The sequence below is a fragment of the Nesoenas mayeri genome, assembly GCF_963082525.1.
Source record: "Nesoenas mayeri genome assembly, chromosome: 1".
NCBI lineage: Eukaryota > Metazoa > Chordata > Aves > Columbiformes > Columbidae > Nesoenas > Nesoenas mayeri.
This window is the reverse complement of record NC_137541.1, coordinates 33,074,797-33,094,316: the sequence shown is the minus strand read 5'-3', so window position 1 is coordinate 33,094,316 and position 19,520 is coordinate 33,074,797. Positions and strand designations below refer to the sequence as shown.

At 36.9% G+C, this 19,520-nt stretch overlaps 1 protein-coding gene across 3 annotated transcripts in view; it reads right to left on the bottom strand.

Moving 5' to 3' along the window:
• The window catches only part of ARID2 (AT-rich interaction domain 2), a 102,664-nt gene that overhangs the window by 23,126 nt on the left and 60,018 nt on the right, over positions 1 to 19,520 (bottom strand). For all 3 annotated transcript variants that reach the window (XM_080340939.1, XM_080340938.1, XM_080340937.1), the window contains 9 exons: positions 10,758 to 10,824; positions 10,423 to 10,673; positions 9,217 to 9,313; positions 8,928 to 9,137; positions 8,376 to 8,540; positions 7,153 to 7,228; positions 4,037 to 4,171; positions 3,379 to 3,578; positions 159 to 3,007 (listed from right to left, as the gene is read on the bottom strand). In XM_080340939.1, coding sequence (XP_080197065.1) covers positions 159 to 3,007; positions 3,379 to 3,578; positions 4,037 to 4,171; positions 7,153 to 7,228; positions 8,376 to 8,540; positions 8,928 to 9,137; positions 9,217 to 9,313; positions 10,423 to 10,673; positions 10,758 to 10,824 — 4,050 coding nt within the window. The remainder of the gene's footprint in view (positions 1 to 158; positions 3,008 to 3,378; positions 3,579 to 4,036; positions 4,172 to 7,152; positions 7,229 to 8,375; positions 8,541 to 8,927; positions 9,138 to 9,216; positions 9,314 to 10,422; positions 10,674 to 10,757; positions 10,825 to 19,520) is intronic.

Sequence of the window (19,520 nt, the reverse complement as noted above, 5' to 3'; positions counted from 1 at the left end):
AGAACTTCAGTCTGTCAAAGATGAGAAACCATAACTTTCTGAATATTTTAAATGTTATGCAAGAGATACCGACTGAGTTTACATTTTCACCCACATTATTTCACAGTATTACTCAGAATCACAGTTGGAATAAACATAAAAAGAACACTGCAACATACCTGTGTGACCATGCTTTGTATATACGTGGTTGGATGCTGCTGCTTTTGTTGAACAGCACTTTCTATTGCTACTTTCGCTACAGTGCTTGGATCCGCTCCAGCTGGCACAGCAACCATAGTTGCACTGCAACCAGCATTGTTGGGGTCACTGATTGTAACAATTCTAACTCCTACTTTATTTGGAATTCCTGGAACAGTTTCCCTGTCATTATCCTCTGCTGGCCTCTTTACAGTTTTGCATTCTGCTGTGCCATTAGTAGACCGAACTTCGGATGACAGGGTAGACTGGGACACTCTAGGTCCTGAGTGTGGAACTGCTATGATTTGATGCCCCTGTATAACAGAGGCTGTAGATTGTGGTGAGACAACTACACTTGGGCGTTGCTGAGGCACATCTGAATTCAAACTTGAAGCTAGAGGTCCATTAGGTAAATCAGTGTTGGTACCACTAAGTTGCTGGGTTAACAGTTTTGCAGCCTCCTGTGTACCGCTTACAACAGGTGAACTACTCAAAGTTAATACAGGCCCATTAGAAATTCTTTCCCCTTGATCACCTTTGGCAGTATCTTGCTGCGTGGCATCCAAATTCCCTTGTTGTTCCACTGAAGATATCTCACCATTTCCTACATGATTGGAAGGTTTGTGATTTGGAATGTTTTTGCTCAAATGAGAACCATCTCCTTTATCAAAATCACAGATTCCATTAACTAGGGGCTTCTTCAAATCACTTTTAATTTCCTGTGTGTCCATCTGTTCAAAGTTCTGCTTTCCAGGAGCTCCGTTCTCACCCATTTCTAATGATGGCCCATTACTGACTTGTGAGCACTGATTGGCCTCATTCTGAGTTTTCCCTGAGTTAGAAGGAGGTAGACTGGAGTCACTATACTTTCTCCCATTTAAAAGACTTCCCACCTGCATTTCATTTTCTTTTGCATCCCCATTGCTGGTGTTTGCAGCTCCTCTTCTGCAGGAAGGATTCTCCATAACTTCAATTTTACGTTCATGAATGTGTAAACCTGTTGCTTCCTTTGCTTCTTCCTCCTTTTGGCAAATTATTTTATCACCTTTGAACGGGGGAGCAGCAGTACACGGTGATTGTCCAGCTGAAGGTGCTTGAGTAGCTGGAAGAGTTTGCACTTGTAGCCCAACTCCTGTCTGTGCTCCACTGACTGCAATTCCTGCTGGAGCAATGATCTGAGTTGCATTTCCCTGACTCACAGTTGCAGTAGCAAAACTCGTATTTGGCACAACTGTTATCGTAACCTGGTTGCCAGTAGTCCCTTGGAAAATAGTTGCTGGGCTGTTTGAGATCAACTGGCCTGGCAATATCTGTAAATTAGAAATGGGTACTGTTTGGACTGGCCCTTGGGGCTGGATTGCACCCGGGACCAGCTGAACATTTTGCTGCCCAACTAGCAGCTGCTGAGCTGGAGACTGTCCTTGAACTCCAAAGCCTGGTGCCTGGTTATTGGCCATCTGATAAACCACCTGAGGGCTAGGAGCTCTTGCATTGTTAGGTGGAGGAATCTGTGGAGCTGGGAGTATAAGCTTCCCCCCTGGAGTGGAGGGGCCTCTTTTGGGAAGAAGCAGTTGTTTTATCAGACTAGACTCACCAGAGTTAGGCTGGCCAACTCCTGTATTAGGCTGTTGTGACTGAACTTGCATTTGTATCGGTTGTTGTACCTGTACCTGCTGCTGCGATGATGCTGGTGAATGTTGCTGTTGCTGCTGCCTCTTTACAGAAAGCATCTGGCTGACAGTAGGAGGGGGTCCTTGTGACTGAGGAGGGGTAGATGAAGATGACATAACTGTAGGGACTTGATTATTCGTAACCGGACCTGGAGATGGTGAAGAGGATGGAGTAATGCTTGGCTGTCCAGTCAACTGGACAGTTTGACCAGTGGGAATAGAAGCTGGATTAGCAAGCACTATTTGATGAATGGCTGGTGCATACGTTTGACCTTGCTGAGCTGGCTGGCTTACAATCACTACACTTTGCTGGGATGGTGGCGGAGGCTGCTGCTGTGGCTGCATCGGCTGCTGTGGAACTTGCTGAGATGGCAGAGGCTTTGGTGCAATGTTCTGAAACCCTACCCTAGACGTTGGCGGGTTCTGGACACCTGCGATTGTAACCACCTGCCCAGCTGCTACTTGGAAATTCTGAACTGTGGTGGCAGAAACCATGTTAGATGCAGAGGTTGTGACGTACTGCTGTGGTGCTATGATGACTGTATCTTGTTGCTGGTTACCAGCAGAGGACTGCTGAGATGATGTCTGCCCAGGCTGTGATGATGTGCTGATTAGCTGCTGACCCTGTGAAACTGCTGAACTGCATGCTGGTATGTTTTGTACTCTGCCAAATATATGACCCTGAGGTACAGCTTGCTGAATTACCGTAACAGGAGTGCCTGAAGGGATCTGTCCCGGTACCACTGCGTGCAGTGGAGACTGTTGTTGAATTACAGGTTGGTGGTGAAGCAACGTTTGAGAACCAACAACAGTAACAGACGGCTGTTGTCCTGTAGTGCTGTAATTTTGATTAGAAGCTTGTGGTGCTCCTCCTACAGCAATAGTAACAGGAACTGCAGACTGGGGAACAGAGCTCTGTATTACTGTGGCCTTCACTACTTCACAGGATATTGGACCTTTACTTTGTATAACAGTCACTGGAGCATTTTGTTGCTGCTGTGTATGAACAGAAGGATTTTGCGGAATTCTAGAAACAGTCTGTGCCACAGTATGAACACCTTGAATTGGAAAAGACATCTGTGTTGCTGTCAAAGTTGAAGACTGGTTAAGAGGGGTCCTCGGATAGTGATTTCCTACGCTTGGTAGCCCATGCGGGATTCCTGTTGAAAAAAACACAGTAAGTTTGGAAGCAAAAATTATTTCAAAACACATTCACCTAAAACATTTTTTAAAATCCAAGGCTTGAACTTGTAATTCTATATAAAGCAGTTTCTCTTCTCAGCTATACTGCATCTGAATTAATGATGCAGCAACAATGGCATGTCTGCTGACTGACTAATGGGTTACACATCAAATACTAAAATGGCATGCAAGTACATTCTGCAATACTGTTCCTAACATTATTGAATAAAAGCAATCAAAACATGTGGCCTTAACTTCCAAGGCTTTCAAACTATTTTCAAAAACTGCTGCCTTTATTTGTGATTTCAGAAACAATGCAAAATACTTGATATTGAATTAATTTAAAAACCTGCTGGCGAAGGAGTCGAAGACACATCAGGAATTGAATCAACCCGGACAACTGGGGTAGACAAAGTTGGTTGCTGCTGATAGTACATCTGAATGGGAAGTGGCAGAGCTCTCCTTTTCACTCCTACCACATGTATGTGTGCTTGACCGTTATTACTTGCATCTTCTACTCTCTTCACTGTATGATTTGGAAAGACAGTTCTGCCAAACACAACAAAAATCCATGTTAATAAACACAAGAACTCAATCCTCTCAATGTTTTTGTTTTAACTAACTGCCCTTGTGTGCAGTGTAGCTACACTAATGCCTGAATCTTTGCAATACAGCAGGATTCTCCAAGAGCATCTGAGTATTCATCATTGAGGACTAACAAGTCCAACAGATGGTTGGCCAAAATCTCATCCAAGTTAAGGGAAAAATACCTCCAAAAACTACTTCAGAAAAAATTAAGATGACTATAAGCAGAGAAGGAACCCTACCAAAGATCTGGAAATAGAATGAAATAAAATGAAACACATTCTAAACATTTATTTAAATTAAAATTCCAGAAGTCTTTCAAACTCAACTCAGTAGATCTTTTCTCAAAGAAATCTAAAGCTGCAGGTTAGTACTGAGCACACACAATTGCTTCTTTAGTGCTGCATGAATTTTTGTCTTACCGCAGACATTTATAAAATCCAGTTGACGTTAGGATTCCACCTCGAGCTAATTTACTACAAGTAGAGAGGTATTCAGAGTACATTTCTGCTCGAGAGACAGAGCAATCAAGATTCACCTCAAAATGCGCATTCAACCTGAGGATAAAAAAATAAACTATGAAGCAAAATATACAGAGAGTACTTTTAAAAGAGTTGTTAAAACACTCCTATCTGTATCAGACTTTAGAGACCTGATAACAACAGGGAAAATACCCCTTTAGTATACTGTCTTGTGAAATACCTGTTCCATACTTTCTCCTGTCTCACTGCTTATGATTCAACACATAAGACCCCTAACACATGCAATCAATTTTACATGCAACATCTTATTTACATATGTAATACGGAAAACAGTCTCTACATATGCCTTTTTTATTGTATATTCATAAACGAAACCAAAAAAGAATACATTGTTTGGTGATGTCTTCTCCCCACAGCTCTACTCTTATTTCTTAATGATTGTACTTTAGCAAAAGATGAACTGAATGCTAGCTAATTCTTCATCAGAAATTTATATCAAAAGTCAACATTTGCATCTTTACCAAGATTTTGTTAACTGATCTGCTAACACAGTCTCACTTTAAAGTACAAGTAAACCCAAAGATAGAGTAACAATCTCAACCCTGTCATTCTGATAGAGGACGGCAGAGGAGACTGAGAACACGCACATTGTCATTCCTGGAGTCCCACACTACATAGACACTAATAAAATCCTTGAACAACTTGTTCTGCCTTGTTCAATTTCCAGGGAGAGAAAGTATTTGTATCTCCTACAGACTCTCCACAAGCACTCAGACCACCCAATCCCCAATCAGGAAGCTGTGAAAGAAGGAAACATTTTCCATCAGTTTAATTTTATTTCTTTCAGATCCACTATTCCAACCCAGAGATGTGGGAACAGTTCATCCCCACTCTCACACAATACTCAAATACCAGTACCAGAATATGGGCTCAAACAATAAAAATATTTTTAAAACTGTCAGTATTTACTATATGGTGCTAACACTTTGGAAAACCACACTGCATTCTCCTTTGCAGAGTCCTACTCTCCCAATACAATTAGGTGCTTCGAAAGAGAAAAAGCAAATTACTATAATACCTTCTTTAAATTGTGTTCTCTCACAACCAGTAAAAAGTATAATACCATTTCTCCTGCAGTTGTGTTAAAATTTTATTATTACAAAAACTGAAATCACACTGGATATCAGGAAGTCTAGGTATTAACTAAATTGGGCATTTCAGAAGAATGACTGTCCAGTTGGGTACATCATATTAGGCAGACACACCATCATTGGTACCAGCAAACTGACGATATTCAGGACTTGGTGAAATGGGAGCTGCGATTAGCACTGTCACACACACTTTCCTTATAGGGACTTGTACTCGGGCTAAGCTGGCTAATAATACATCCAGGAAGGTCAGTTTAAGCGTGTTGTCCTGCTGCTGCTTCCAAAAGATAGTAACTTTTCTAAATTCTGCTGTTATGATTTACTTATTTTCCTATTTCTCTCAATAGGAAACAATGACTAAAACATCCATGAAAATTTACATGAATGTAAGACACTCCGTGCAAGCCTTGATGAAAATGCTTGGAAGAGGCTACTCCTCTGCTCTCAATTTGCATTTTTTTGGGAGGAGCACAATTACTGTTTAAGAAGAATTTTCAGGACTAGGTGTTAATTTTTATTCTTCACTATCTAATATCTACTTAAGATTAACCAGAAAAAAAATCAAGTACAAAACACACGTATTCAACACTGACAGCTGGAGAAGCACACAGAATCAGAAACAATACAGTTATTCCAAATCTTCCTGATATAATGCTCTATGGTTTGCTTCATAATTTTCTGTCATTTGATGGTATCACACAGTTGCAGCATGGTACCTACCCACAGTTATTTCAACAGTCAAAACTTCTATTTTGCATTTTATACAGAGCGCAATATTCACTTTGTGTACAACTTTACTACCGAAAGCCAGATGTCTAGTGCTCTCTCTGGTCAATAGAGAGAAGGTGGCACCAGAAGGCAATTCCTAATCTCATCAGAAACCAGACAGGTGAAGGCAATTCGTTTTACTACTGGCGAATCTCCCACTCCATTAATTAGAAAGGCAGCTTAGAAAACTAGCTTTGGATAGAGACCAACTTGCAGATCACCAAATTGATCTGCAGTGATTTCAACTCCAGATATCCCTGTTTAAATGTCTAAATGTGAAATTTCCCAGTCTTTCAGCAGTGTACATTAATAATACTTTGCAGTATGCAAACAGAAGCATGGGAACAATATGAGCTGACCAACAAGAATCTGGAACATGTCTCCCATACAATCAAAGTTTTGCTGGAAGTATAAATGAAACTACACAATGACCTGAAGCACTAAGCTTTGACAAATTCCACCCAGTTTATCTTGAAAGCCCTTCTCTGATCTGTAAGACAACCAATGAACATGTAAGTTGTGGAGCAGCAGAGGTGGAAGGGTCCATTAGGAATTGATTAATACAAATATTTAGAATGTGACTAGAATTATGTATGTAGTTCAGAAAGACCACTCTCAGTCCACATGAGAACCACAGGCAGAACAGTTCTCTAAATATGTGATAACAATATTAGTTGAAAGCAAGAGAATTTGGATTGAAAAGACTTCGATCTTCCTTAACTTGCTGGAGGTTCACAATGATCACAAGAGAATTTTGCAGGGCCTAGTTTGATAATTTGATAATTGCTTTTGCATTGGTACAGCAACATGTTACCAGATGAAAACACTAATGAAACAGATAATGCTTCTTGACAATTTAAAAAATAACTAAAAATTGAGATCAGAGTTAAAAATCAAACTAAATTATATTCTAAGAGAGAAACCAACTAATTTCAAGTGTCAACTGTTGAAGAATAAATATTCTGGTTGAGGTTTTTCTTTCATACTTCTTCAAAGGAATGACAGAACAGTTTTGCTTTATACTTTTCAGAAAAATTATGCTAACAGTAAATAGATGCAAGCTGGAAAATTCTGCAACACACGAATATAGGCATTTGTTTTTTTCTTCATTAAAGTATTTGAATAGAACTATACACTCACCACTGACATGCAAATTTCTCGCTGTCTATTTCTACTATTCCTGGTGGTGGAGCAACATGTGGTGCTGTCCTAGAGGCTGTAGAGATTGAGAGGAAGAAAAAAAAAAACAAAACAAACTTGCTGAAATGGTTTTTGTTCTCCTGAATGAAGCACTTCACGATTTTCACTGGTACAGTTTCTCCTGTGCTTGGAACCAAGGATGTATCCAGCTAAGACAAGTCACAAAGGTGCACTAACCACACTACAGATTCGCACCACAATTTGCCGAAGTGTGGCAGAGGATGCCAAGGCCAGAGCTGCCACTGAAGCGCAATGGTGACGTAAGCGCTCAGTGAACAACAGCGTCCAGACTCCCAGTGATGATCCATGATCTCAGGACTTTAGAGTACTGAACATGATTTAAGAGTGACAAAATACTCCACCAGAACAGGCATGAATACACAGCAACTATTTTTTTAATTCCCAAGTGGAAGTAAATATATATACAGAATTTTGTTGCCATGTCACATCGGTTCCTTCTGTTCACTCTCATTCACCCCCTTAGTCATGTTCTTTCCCAGTCACTTTCACTGTGGTATCTGCACCCATTCCAGAATCAGAATGCTTAAACATGCAAGCCAATGTCTGTCCTAATGGTTCTTTATCCGTTTTTTCCCCAGAATGAATAGCTGTGTTCCATCTTGTCTGCACTTGTCATATATTGCTATGTGTTTTTATTAGTGAGGACAGAATGAGGTATATATGCTATTAAAATTTGGTTCACATCACAATAAGCTGTTTAGCAGCTTCAAGAGAGGCATGTTTCCATGTGTCTATCCCATCTCCGTAATTCTACCAAATACTATGTGGTACTGCCCAACAACAATCTGCATAAAACACAATATAAAATGGACCTCTAATTCTCTACAAATCATGGGAACAATCTAGAATGGATACTTTTTCTTTCCACTCAACAAGTTAAAATAAGGAGCGTACATAACTTTCAGTAAATTCTCACTTTAGCAGCTGAAACATATTAAGATTCTTTTAAAGCCTGTTTCACAACAGTAGCTAACATAGCTTTATATTTGCTTTGTGAACAAGTGTCTGAAAAAGATACCATATGCTATGCATAATACCATACTTATTTCTGTAAATTAATCAGAAACTTCTAGAAGAGAAAAATCATGGATGCCATATAGGAAATTCTATAGAAGAGTATGTTCTCTTCCAGTGACACTAACCTGGGACACCTGCTGCATGGGCCTGTGAAGAACCGTGATCCATTACTTGTGGTCTGACATCAGGTATTTGCTGGGTAACACACTGATGTTCAATGAGTTTTACAGCAGTAAGCGCATCGGGTCCAAACATCTGGATGTCCATAGAAACCAGACATACTAATGTATCTAAAGTATTAAATGTAAAACCGACAACGACATTAGGACAAGACAAATGAATGCTGCTGGGACATATCAATTTGCTTCAAAATTGCCAAGTGTTGAAAGAAAACAAGCCTTTGCAGGCTTCTGCACATTTTACACACTTCCTTCATGGCATTAAAAAAACAAACCAAACCAAACCACCCTACTTCAAAAGTTTTAGCTTCCCTAGTTATTAGCATCATCAGTTTCCTGAGGACAGAAACTAAATTTTAGTAAAATTTCCTATTCTAATATCCATCCCTAAGCTATACACACACATAATCAAGCCACATTTTTAACCACTGAACATGACATATTTTTAAGTCTTTTTTCCTACATAAATGAGAATAGCAGATTTTGCTTCTCCATTACCTATGCTCTTCTCCACTTTAGCAATCTTTGAGCAGGCCACTTCTCCCATTTCTGTGAGCATGTAGAGCACCTCAAGTGCTGAGATTACAAGCAGCACATCTGGTAGCGTGAGATGACATATAATCTCTTTATAGGATTCTTGATCCACATATTCACAAATTAAGACACCATTATCTTCAGCCTTGCAAAGATTTGCCAAGATTTCCATGCCTGAAGAACAAATACAAAATAGTTTTAAACAGCAGTAATTACAATTCTAATACAACTACAAAATAGCTAGAGATCTTACCTCTCATTTTTAAAAATCTATCCCTTGACATGAGGCATTTTGTAACAGTGTGAAACATTAGATGAGTAGTTTTGAAATCAACAGGATCCAAAAGAAGCTGATGAGAAAGAAAACACAAAATCTATGACAAACACTATCCATACAGTGCTAATGGCTCAAAACCTTAAATTTGCATACCAAAATACAACATTTAAAAGTGTTTAAATGACATTTGTGTTCACAAAAACCAGAATCCTGTGAGCTTTTTATTGTAGCTGACATTTTGAGCCCCCTCCTCCGTTCTCTGAAATATCAGTCTAATCTACACTTTCCAGTGCTCAGAATCAGGAAAATAACTTCATTCCCAGGCAGTCAACAGTATAAACAAATATATTTTAATATCCAACAAAGAACAGAACTTGAAATATGACAAACATTCCTTCTCAAACGCTACCACAATTGTTCATCCAGTTTCTATCTACTTCTGCTTCTCAATCAGAGCTCTCAAACATTATAATATGTCTGTTATTCAAGAGAAGCTGGATACATGGTAAATTAAAACACCATTTTTTTCAATATTCCGCAGTGGACCAATACTTCTAGTCTCATTTTCTGACACCTATATATTTGACTTACATGTTATCTTTTTAAGGAACATCTGAACCTATCTACATATAAAATCTGTGTAATTTATCTGCACCATGATATGACATACCGAAATGGTGTATTTTAGTACATGCAAACCTCTTTGAAAAGAAAAGGGTACCTCACGATACAGCCAGTGGCACACAATTAGCTGACTGGTGCCCACTACACATGGCATAAAGCCCTCTACCACCCCCTTTCTCAAAGGTACCATGTTGAAATTATGACTAAACGTTGTAATTATTAAGTGAAGAAGCTAGTGTACAGTCTGCAGAATTTAACTGAATTCCTTTCTTCCCTCTGGGAAACTAAACTGAAAACGATGCACTATGAATACCTTGTAACTCCCTACACAACCCGTTTGATTCTATTTAAGCATGTGATTCTATTTAGGCAAACTGACACAATCTGTATTTTGTTTTGGTCCTGAAAATTTGTTTTCAAATTGCTATTTACAAATTCAGAGAATAATTTATTTCCAGCTTCATCCAATGATCAAGGAAAAAAGTAATTATTTAATTAACATGTATGTAATGCTTTTACCAAATTATATTTTAATTGTTCTGTTTTGAAGCACATTACCTCTGCTGCAATATTTCCCAGCGTGTCAAGTCCCAACTGCCGTAGCGAAATAAAATGACTATGAGCAGAGAGTAGCAGGAACCGAAGACAAGTACGATTAGATGCCAACAGTTTAACATTTCCCTCTTCAAAAGAAAGATTCCGTAAAATCACTGCGATCTGAAGTACCCGCTGCCCTTCAATATCATTAATGCCCAATTTGCGAGGTGGATGAAATAAGGATTCCCAAATCCATTCTTCAGATGGAATATCTACAGAGTAAATAAACAAATGTTAGTCCTTCCTTTGCTATATTTACCAACATGTATGTATTAACATTATTCAAGATGTCTCACCTTGAGATTTGCTTCTGTCAGAAATTAGATCACGAACTTCAATATCCTCAACAATATCCTTCCAAAACTGAAGAAAGAATTAAAAACACACTTAATTTCTAGGGGATGATATTTCTTTAAATATCAATTACTTTTATTTATATTACTTTAAAACACTGAAAAAATATGAAAAGGATTGTCTTTCAAAATTTCCTAGTACCTTGATTCATCTAATAGTAGTAATATTTTTCACTCATGGGATGACATGCAAGATGTTCAGTACTTAACACTGAGAAACTCTTCCCCTCAAGCACCAGAAGTATGCATTCGACCAACACTACCCCAGAAGTGCTTTGGTGAAGCACATACTGAAACAGTTTTCCCACAAACAATCAGAAATACAGCAGTTCTAAGCACAAGAAAAGTACAGTTCATCCTCCTTCATCTCCTATAAACTCTGAACTCCTAAGGCAGAACACGGTGACTCCTCTCAGCTTCAGATCTTAGCTCCTGCTAGAAGCACAGCAGTCAGGTTTGTATCTGGAGACAATTCTTAAAAGCTTCTGCTATGCTTTCCACATAATCATAAATCAATGAAAAGAGAAAAGTCAGCACCACTATCACAAAAAAATCTTTATAAATATAAGCAAAACAGAGCAGGCTGGCATTCAAATTCTTTAACAAAATCAGGGCCTGATCTGTTACTGATTGTTATGTCTCTAATCCTGTTGAAATTCACGAATCAATCAAAAATTAATCAAGTTTCGCAAGCTAATAAAAAGACACATTGTGGTATAGTATATTAATATAAAAATACATAATTATATATATGTTATAACATGTATATCATAATAAAAAATACAAACACTCCTTTGACTAATAAAAATTTATAAATTCCTTTGATTCACTAATGAAATACAGCTCCTCTTTCAGCTATGATCACAGAATAAAACCGCAAATAAATCTGGATAAAAAGAGAAGGATGGGAAGTACAACCAACTGAACAGCAGGAGAAATTCTGCTATGCAAATGTAATTATTAAATTACAGCATTCATACCAAGCTTGACACTATTTTTTTCTTGAAAAACAGAACAGAATACTACAGATTTGCTAAATTGGAAGGAAAAGAATTTTATTTTCCACTGCAATGCTGCTAAATGACATCCAAGTGCTCTTTAGTAAAGAGGATTATTTGCACAGAAAGGATTATTACCTCACTTTGGCAAAGACAAGAACAGCCAGATGAAAATCTAACTTCTAACAGTTTGTGACAAGCAGATTTTTCTAATTAATACTGAGGCTATCATCAAGAACCACTGAAGACAAAGGTATGCAGGTAAAATCTGCAGAAAGTACTTCATTTTGAGCTGCTTTTACTTTTAGAGAAGGAGAGTATTTAAAGAAAAGGCTTCAGTCATTATTTTAAAAAGCACACAAATATACTGTCTGAAAATTTACCAGTCAGTGCACACTTTCCTTTAGGATGTTCTCTTTTGCAAAAGCTATGAAGACAGTAAGGAATCACATTTCACTGATACTTTAAAGAATACCCTCTGAAGCTTTCAAAGATTAGTTGTTTATACTTAAAAAGTCTTCAACCTGAAGACTTCTCTCTGGAAGAGACCCAAGTCAATCACAATACAATGTCAGAACTGCGGTCACATGATGTAAAAACAGAATCATCACATTTTGATATCTGAATTCTCAATAATCTGTTTTCTGCCTTTTAAGGTGTACTCAAAAACAAAACAAACCAAAGAAAAACAAACAAACAAAAAACACAACCAAAAAAAACCAAACCACCACAACCCCAGCAATACAAGTCATAAAGGAGCAAATTTCTGTCTCTGGAAGGCAAATAAATCATCCTGAACATGTTCTCAAAGTGATGGAAAATGAGGATTTAAGTTTTTTGTACACGAAGACACTACAGACACTGCTAAAGATAAAGCCTCAAAGTTCTATGGCTAAAGATAAAGACAGGAATGTATTGTCAGAAAACTGTATCTCTCTCCTAAAACTCGCAGAACAAACAGATCCATGCTAGGTGTCTGAACAACTGAGAAAGCTTCCCCTTCTAAAGAAACAGTCTGTCAAACAATACTAGTTGTCAGCTCAGATGAGATTATCTTTTTCAGAAAAGCACAGAACAGGCTCCTTTCTGTAAGCTAAATAAGAGATACACCAAGGCACCAAATAAAGTTTACTTACAGGTTACTGCTATTCTTCAAATTGTTTCATTATACAGTCATGCTGCGAGCGTAAGATGCTAACCACTCAGCTAGAGAATTTTTGCCTCGGGATTAACTAAAGCATATGCACAAGCCTGGTTAGCAGAATGATGTGTGTCCCTCACCACCTCAGTTCCTCGGAGTCCTAGAGATCTGGAAAGGCTCTTAAAGCTTTAAGGAAGAGAATCTGCAGGTAGGGCATGAATATGCAGACAATACCACTTCAAAAAGAACAATTTTAAAATATTTTTTTCCGTCTTGAGTGTGGGTGATCACGCTCACCAAGAATGCTGCTTTACCTGAGGAACTGCCCCAGAGTTTTTTGCTTGCTAAAAACTGTATGTTTGCATTCCCAAAGCCAGCAGCTGTCATGGGTGTTTGAATAACCATGAAAACCTACTGCAGTAACAAACCAGGCTTCCTGGGCATGCTTCGCAGATTTTAAAACTTCAAACATTCTGCAAAACCTCCAGTGATATCGCTGGAGACTCAGAAATATTACCCTACATCCTCCATTCAACAAGCTAGTAACTTAAACAGCATATCAGTAATTAATGTGTTCAGACCTTCAAGCAGCTAAGACAGAAGCTACTGCATGTGGCATTTAATGTATCTATTTTGGAGATGGGCTGCTAACTATAGAGGGGTCAGGATTTCGCAGGACATTAGCTGTTGACAAGCATATGGCAACAATGAAGGTATGGACAGAAGCCTGATGTGCATTTATGCCTATGCTGAGCTCTGAAACACCCAAAAGCTTTACCACAGATACCTGAAGTAACTTCCTAGCCAAGGGCAAAGCATCGCTCTCTAAGTATTTAGAAGGTAGAGCAACTTTCCATTTGATTCCAACAAGCCATCTCTTAGCAGGCACCATCACATAAGAGAGTTGACCACCTCTCTCAGAAAAGTTACTGTTCTGTTCAGGGAAGGACAAACAGCCTGAAGCAATGTTCTTCTGCAACGCATGGACAGTCATGTCAGGAATTTTAAAAGTGCAGTCAGCCTGGTCTATCAAAATCAAAGTCTCAATCAAAACACAAGACATAAAATCAAGTTGTCCAAACTTATTAAAAAACACTGGTTTTTTGAGAGATGCTATGACAAACAGATTTCAATTGAACCCCATTATAAAGACTAATGCAGATCAATAGTGAATACAAATTCTGTAACTTTCACTGAGACAGGAGACTCCAAGAAAACCAAAGCAGATTCCAGGACACTCCAGACCTCAGAAAGAACGAATTGGGGGAAAAAAAAAAAAAAGGTGAATTGTACTTTCCATTCCTTAACTGAAATGACAAAGCTCATTAATTACATAACCACTTACAACATAGTAGGGAAAAAACACCAATAAAAATAAAAAGCCAAAATAAAATGAAACAATACAAAACCACAAAAAACCAAAAACAACAAAAACACACACACAAAAAGAAAAAAAGCCCCACAAAACACAACAACAACAACAAAATCAAACCAAACCAAATTTAAAAAAACAAAACGAAACAAAACAAACAAAAAAGCCACATCACCTTGTTCTGAAATTTATCCTCTGTGACTCCTGTGAAACACAGATGCTTCGATGTCTCAGATAAATTTTCACATTGGAATCGTGTGTCCTGACCGTAAATGATCAAAAACCTCTCCCAGTTCTTCTTCCAAAGATTACCTACCAGTGATCACCAGCTTGTACGCCTGAATAAAGCTGTTTAGAGGTTTTAAGTTCAGAATGACTCTGCAGCTTCTATTCCTTTTCTTGACTAGGAAAGAATTGGCCTGAATCACCTTTTTTGTTGCATTTAAGCAGACTGGTTTGATCACTCTCAGTCCACTCAACATTTGTTTCCTGCCTAAACAGGAAAGATCCCTGCAAAGGATGGGGGTAGGCAAAGAATGCAGAGGTGGAAAACAGAATTAAATATCCTACAGACAATGCTCATGACCTATCTGTTACAAGAGAACAAGGCAAAACACAACGAAATTTTTGTTTGCCCAAAGGAAAGGCAAAAGTGGAAACAGATGAATTAAGTCAAGGTTTCTTGGCATTTCTTTGAAAAACATACTTATATCAGAGAGGCAAGAAAAAGGTCAATTTAGCATCACAAGCATTTACTTATTCCCTGCTATAAACTATGGATAGCTGCAATCTGCTACGACATATCAACAGAAATGAACAAGAAAGGATGAGAAAGCAAAGCTCTGTTTCAATAGTTGTTCATATATATATATATATACATACATATAATTTTTTTTTTTAGATCATGACAACACACTGGTAATAGGAATACAAAGGTAAAACTTAGAAGCAAACAGACAATGCTTGACTCCACAACATGCAGATGCTAAGAGATAATGGAAAAAGGTAAAGAACTTGATTCCTTCAGAAAAAGATGCACAGCATTACAAAGAATTCACTGGAAATCAGATTAATCAAATTACTGTCCATTTTGAGACCACAAATCATGTAATGTAGCAATGATCATTACTACTTATTGTCCAAGAAAAATATGAGAGCAACTGGAGTCAAGTCAGCCTGACAGATAACTGTGACAGATAACAAAGGTGACATTTGAAAACTATGCCAGGCATTTAAATGTATAAGGATCTCACTTTACATACTGAGAAAGATTCAAAGAATAAATGTAAAGAAAATTATTATTGAACTTAAACAAAGAAGAAAGAGTTGGACAACAAAATAAGAACACGCACACGCAAAAAGAAGCCAGAGAAGTAAACCATTATGCAAAGCACAAAAAGCAAGCACAAAAACTGCATAAGCATGGATTTTGGAACTCTACAGCTATAAGAGGCCTCAAGAAGTCCAAGAACATGAAATCCAAATGCTTAAATTGAAGTAAACAGAAATGAATGGTGCATAAAGAAAGCTAATGTGATTATTTACATACTACATTAGATAATAGGCAGCTTCTGGAGACATGAAAGAAATACCTGGAAAAACAGCTAAATCTATCTGATTATAAGCATGCTATGTAAACAGGTCACTCTTGAAAGACAAACTATACTCAGAAGTGAACTTTGCTAACATGAGGAAATTCAAAGAGAAATGAGACAGTTAAAATGGGAAACCTGGAGTAGATGAGAAAAGACCTGTCAAAATAAAACAAGAAGGGGTAACAAGATGACTGGCTAAATGTCAGTTGTTACAACCCTTAACCAAGGACACACACTCATTCCTGCTAACTAAAGATTTAAGCTTATTGACAACACCAAGAAAAATCAAGAGGGGAGAAAGCAATAAACAAACATAGTAATAAGGGATAACAGCACATTCAGCTAAAATTATATTCAAATTCTGACAGTTAATGGAACAGATTCACTGACTAGTAAAAGACATTTGATTCAGTTTAGAGAGAAGCAGCGTAGAAAGTGAGACAATATGTAGTGGTGCAGATAAGATAATGGAAATTATAAAAAACTACGTCTGGAAAATTTGTAATGTAATAAGGATTGGCAAAACAAAAAAGGTGATTGATTCCGTCTAAGTTTAGTATGAAGAATCATGTTGGTTTTCATCTTCACCTTCAACTGGAATAGTAGTGATGCTGGACAACACAACTAAATAGACAGGCTCCTTTGTTAGTATGACAGTACACTAACAGACTGTTCTGAAGAGATCATGATACTGCACATGTGATGTATTTTAAGTCAAAATTAGAGAATAACAGAATGTAAAATCAAAGTATTGGTGCTGAAACAATTGACAAATTCTTTATGATAATTTAATACAGAACTCAAGAGCTGACTATATGCCAATCAGCCAACAGTTACCAAGTACATATTTAAGGGTGGGAGATGCAATACTACTAATATGCAAAGGTGTAGTAGAATGGAGATTAAAATAATGAAGAAAAACACATAGCCATTTTTCTTTATTGAATATGAGTTTTAAAATACTAATATGATTAACAGACCAACAATTTTTAAAAGCTTATTTTAAGCAAACATTAAAAACTTCCACAAAGCATTTTAGCATAAATACGTAATTCTAAAATCACACCCAGTGTCTGTATAAAGACACTGAAATACAGAAACAAAATGCCTCTATAAAATCCAAGTTTATGTTCATAGGTTTCAATAAGCAGGAGGAGGAGCTTGGAAAAAAGTTAATTAGAGTAGCTACGTAGACAAAATGTCAAATACTGTGAACATACCTCATGGAGCATTTTTCTTTGTTTCACTAGATTTGAAAAACTATTTTCACCTAACAAAGACTAGAAGTTTGGTTTTGTTTGGTTTGGGTTTTTTTGCATAAAGCTGACATACCAATAATTAAACTGACATTCAGTTGCCAAGAATCCAAGTTAATGATATGTCTATGAATCCCAAATTTAACCTTGAGAATCATTTTCAGAAAGAGCTTCAATATTTCTAGTATTTCTTAGCCTCTCTTCAACCCCCAACTCCAACACAAGAAAGAGGGTAACATTTACAAACTCAACATGATTTCTATAAATTCAATTCCTAGTAGTTTAGAATTCATGTGTTTAAGAAATTGCCCTCCCCACTCTACTTTCTGTGAATCTCTACCATATCTGTGTTCATGCAATCACTATAATTAATAATAAGTCTGCATTTTTTCTATCCCATTTGAGAACTCTTTTCAACTTTCATCTTTACACAATTTTCTTATCTCTTGTCATTATAGCAGAGAAACAAAACTGGAATGATAACCTTAAAATATCAAGACCCAAAAAAATGGCAACAAATTAAAAAAAATAATTAAACAGTGAAAGGAGGGGCATATGTTCAACAGCCATTCTATTAATCGAAAAGCTATAAAAGTGAATTTTTAAAAATGCACAATCTCTAATCTGCCAACCAAATATCTCTCCTATGTCATGAAGGTCTCATAATGCTTCCCCTGATTTCTGTTTTGACACAGCCACAACTGCAATACAAAACAAATTACTTCCAGTAGTAGGGTAAAACAAATGCTTGAAGTAAGATGTTCTGAAAAATCTGGGTTCTTGGCATTAGTGATATTTTTAGATGTGGAGTTAGTTTCTGACTTGCTTTCAGCAGTATTTTACTACCGAGTGGTACTATACATGTTGTAATGTTCAAAAATAGATCTTGGAGAACATCCAAGTTTCTTATTAGTAAACCTCATTGCAGTTACAGTGGTTCTACTTAACACTTTGTTAAAAACATTTATCAGAACCATCTGTCCTTATCTATCACAATTACTAAAGTTTATATAATTAATGAACATATAATAAATTAGAATTCTGTATCACTTTAAGTGTTTACAGATCTAGACATGGTGGTGTTGCTGCTCTAGAACAGCAACAGTCTGTGACAGTTTAGGGTGAAGTCAACACAGAAGTGCTAAGTGCTTAAAAAACACACAAAAATCCCCACAAACAAACAAACAAACAAAAAACCCACACACAACCTACAGTACTTCAGGACACATTTTTCAACGGAAAAAGGAAACAAAGATTACGAACCATTATTCTTTACACTTACCTTCAGCACATTTGAAACATGTTTTCAAGGTCATATGCTAACAAATATGAGACCTGACCTTTTTTGTTTTTACCTTTACCTAGGAAATTTTGGTTAGGGAATCTATTCACCAATATATCAGCAATACTTATCATTTAATTAACACTACTATGGTCCAACTTATCCCAAACTTGAGTTACATAACAATAATTTTTAAAAAAGACAAATGGAAAAAGCTCCTAACAAATATTGCTATATAATACTGGTAAGACATTTCAGTATATGACACAATTAAGAAACTGAGCAACAACTTGGATATGAGTTCATAAGGAACTCAGCACCTTATCTCTTCACATTTGTACTTAATCAAAGGCACAGGTTATCAAAATATATTTTAATATAGCTGTCTTCTATTTTAGACACATAAATCATCACCTGAAATTCAATTTAAGAAAACTGTGTATCACAGGAAATATACTGAAATGTCAAACCTCTTTCTGTTGTAATATATTTCATGCTCTCATACACCTCAAAATGCTCACCTGGAATAAACAGGAAGCATTTATACAGAGAAACTTTAGTTATATTTTTACCTCATTTCATTATTCCTACAGTAGAACATGCCCTCTAGTGGAAAGATTAAAAAGCCTTGTGCAAAAATAGTTAACTGAAAATGCCTTTCAACATTGCTAATATATTTAAATTTTCCTTTGCTTTTTATGTTATGGACTTAACTTTGATAATCCAGAATGTTTCTTTACTGATCGTAGCAGTTTTTTAAAAAATAGCATTGTTTTCTCATGCTAAATATGTTGGCCATTTTTCCTCTCCCTCGTACATATTAGCTTTCTTATAAAAAGAAACATGGAACCTCTCTATTCATTTGCATACAGCTATTTTTTCTTAGCACACTTCTTCCTGCTTATCCAAACATTTCAAGACAACTGTGATTTAGTGTCCTATTACATTTAAATCAAAGGAATAAAGTTGAGAAATTCAAGCGACATATGATAGCATATCTTATAACCTCTTTTTAAAGGATTTGATACCTGTCATACGCACTTCAAAATTATTTTAATAATT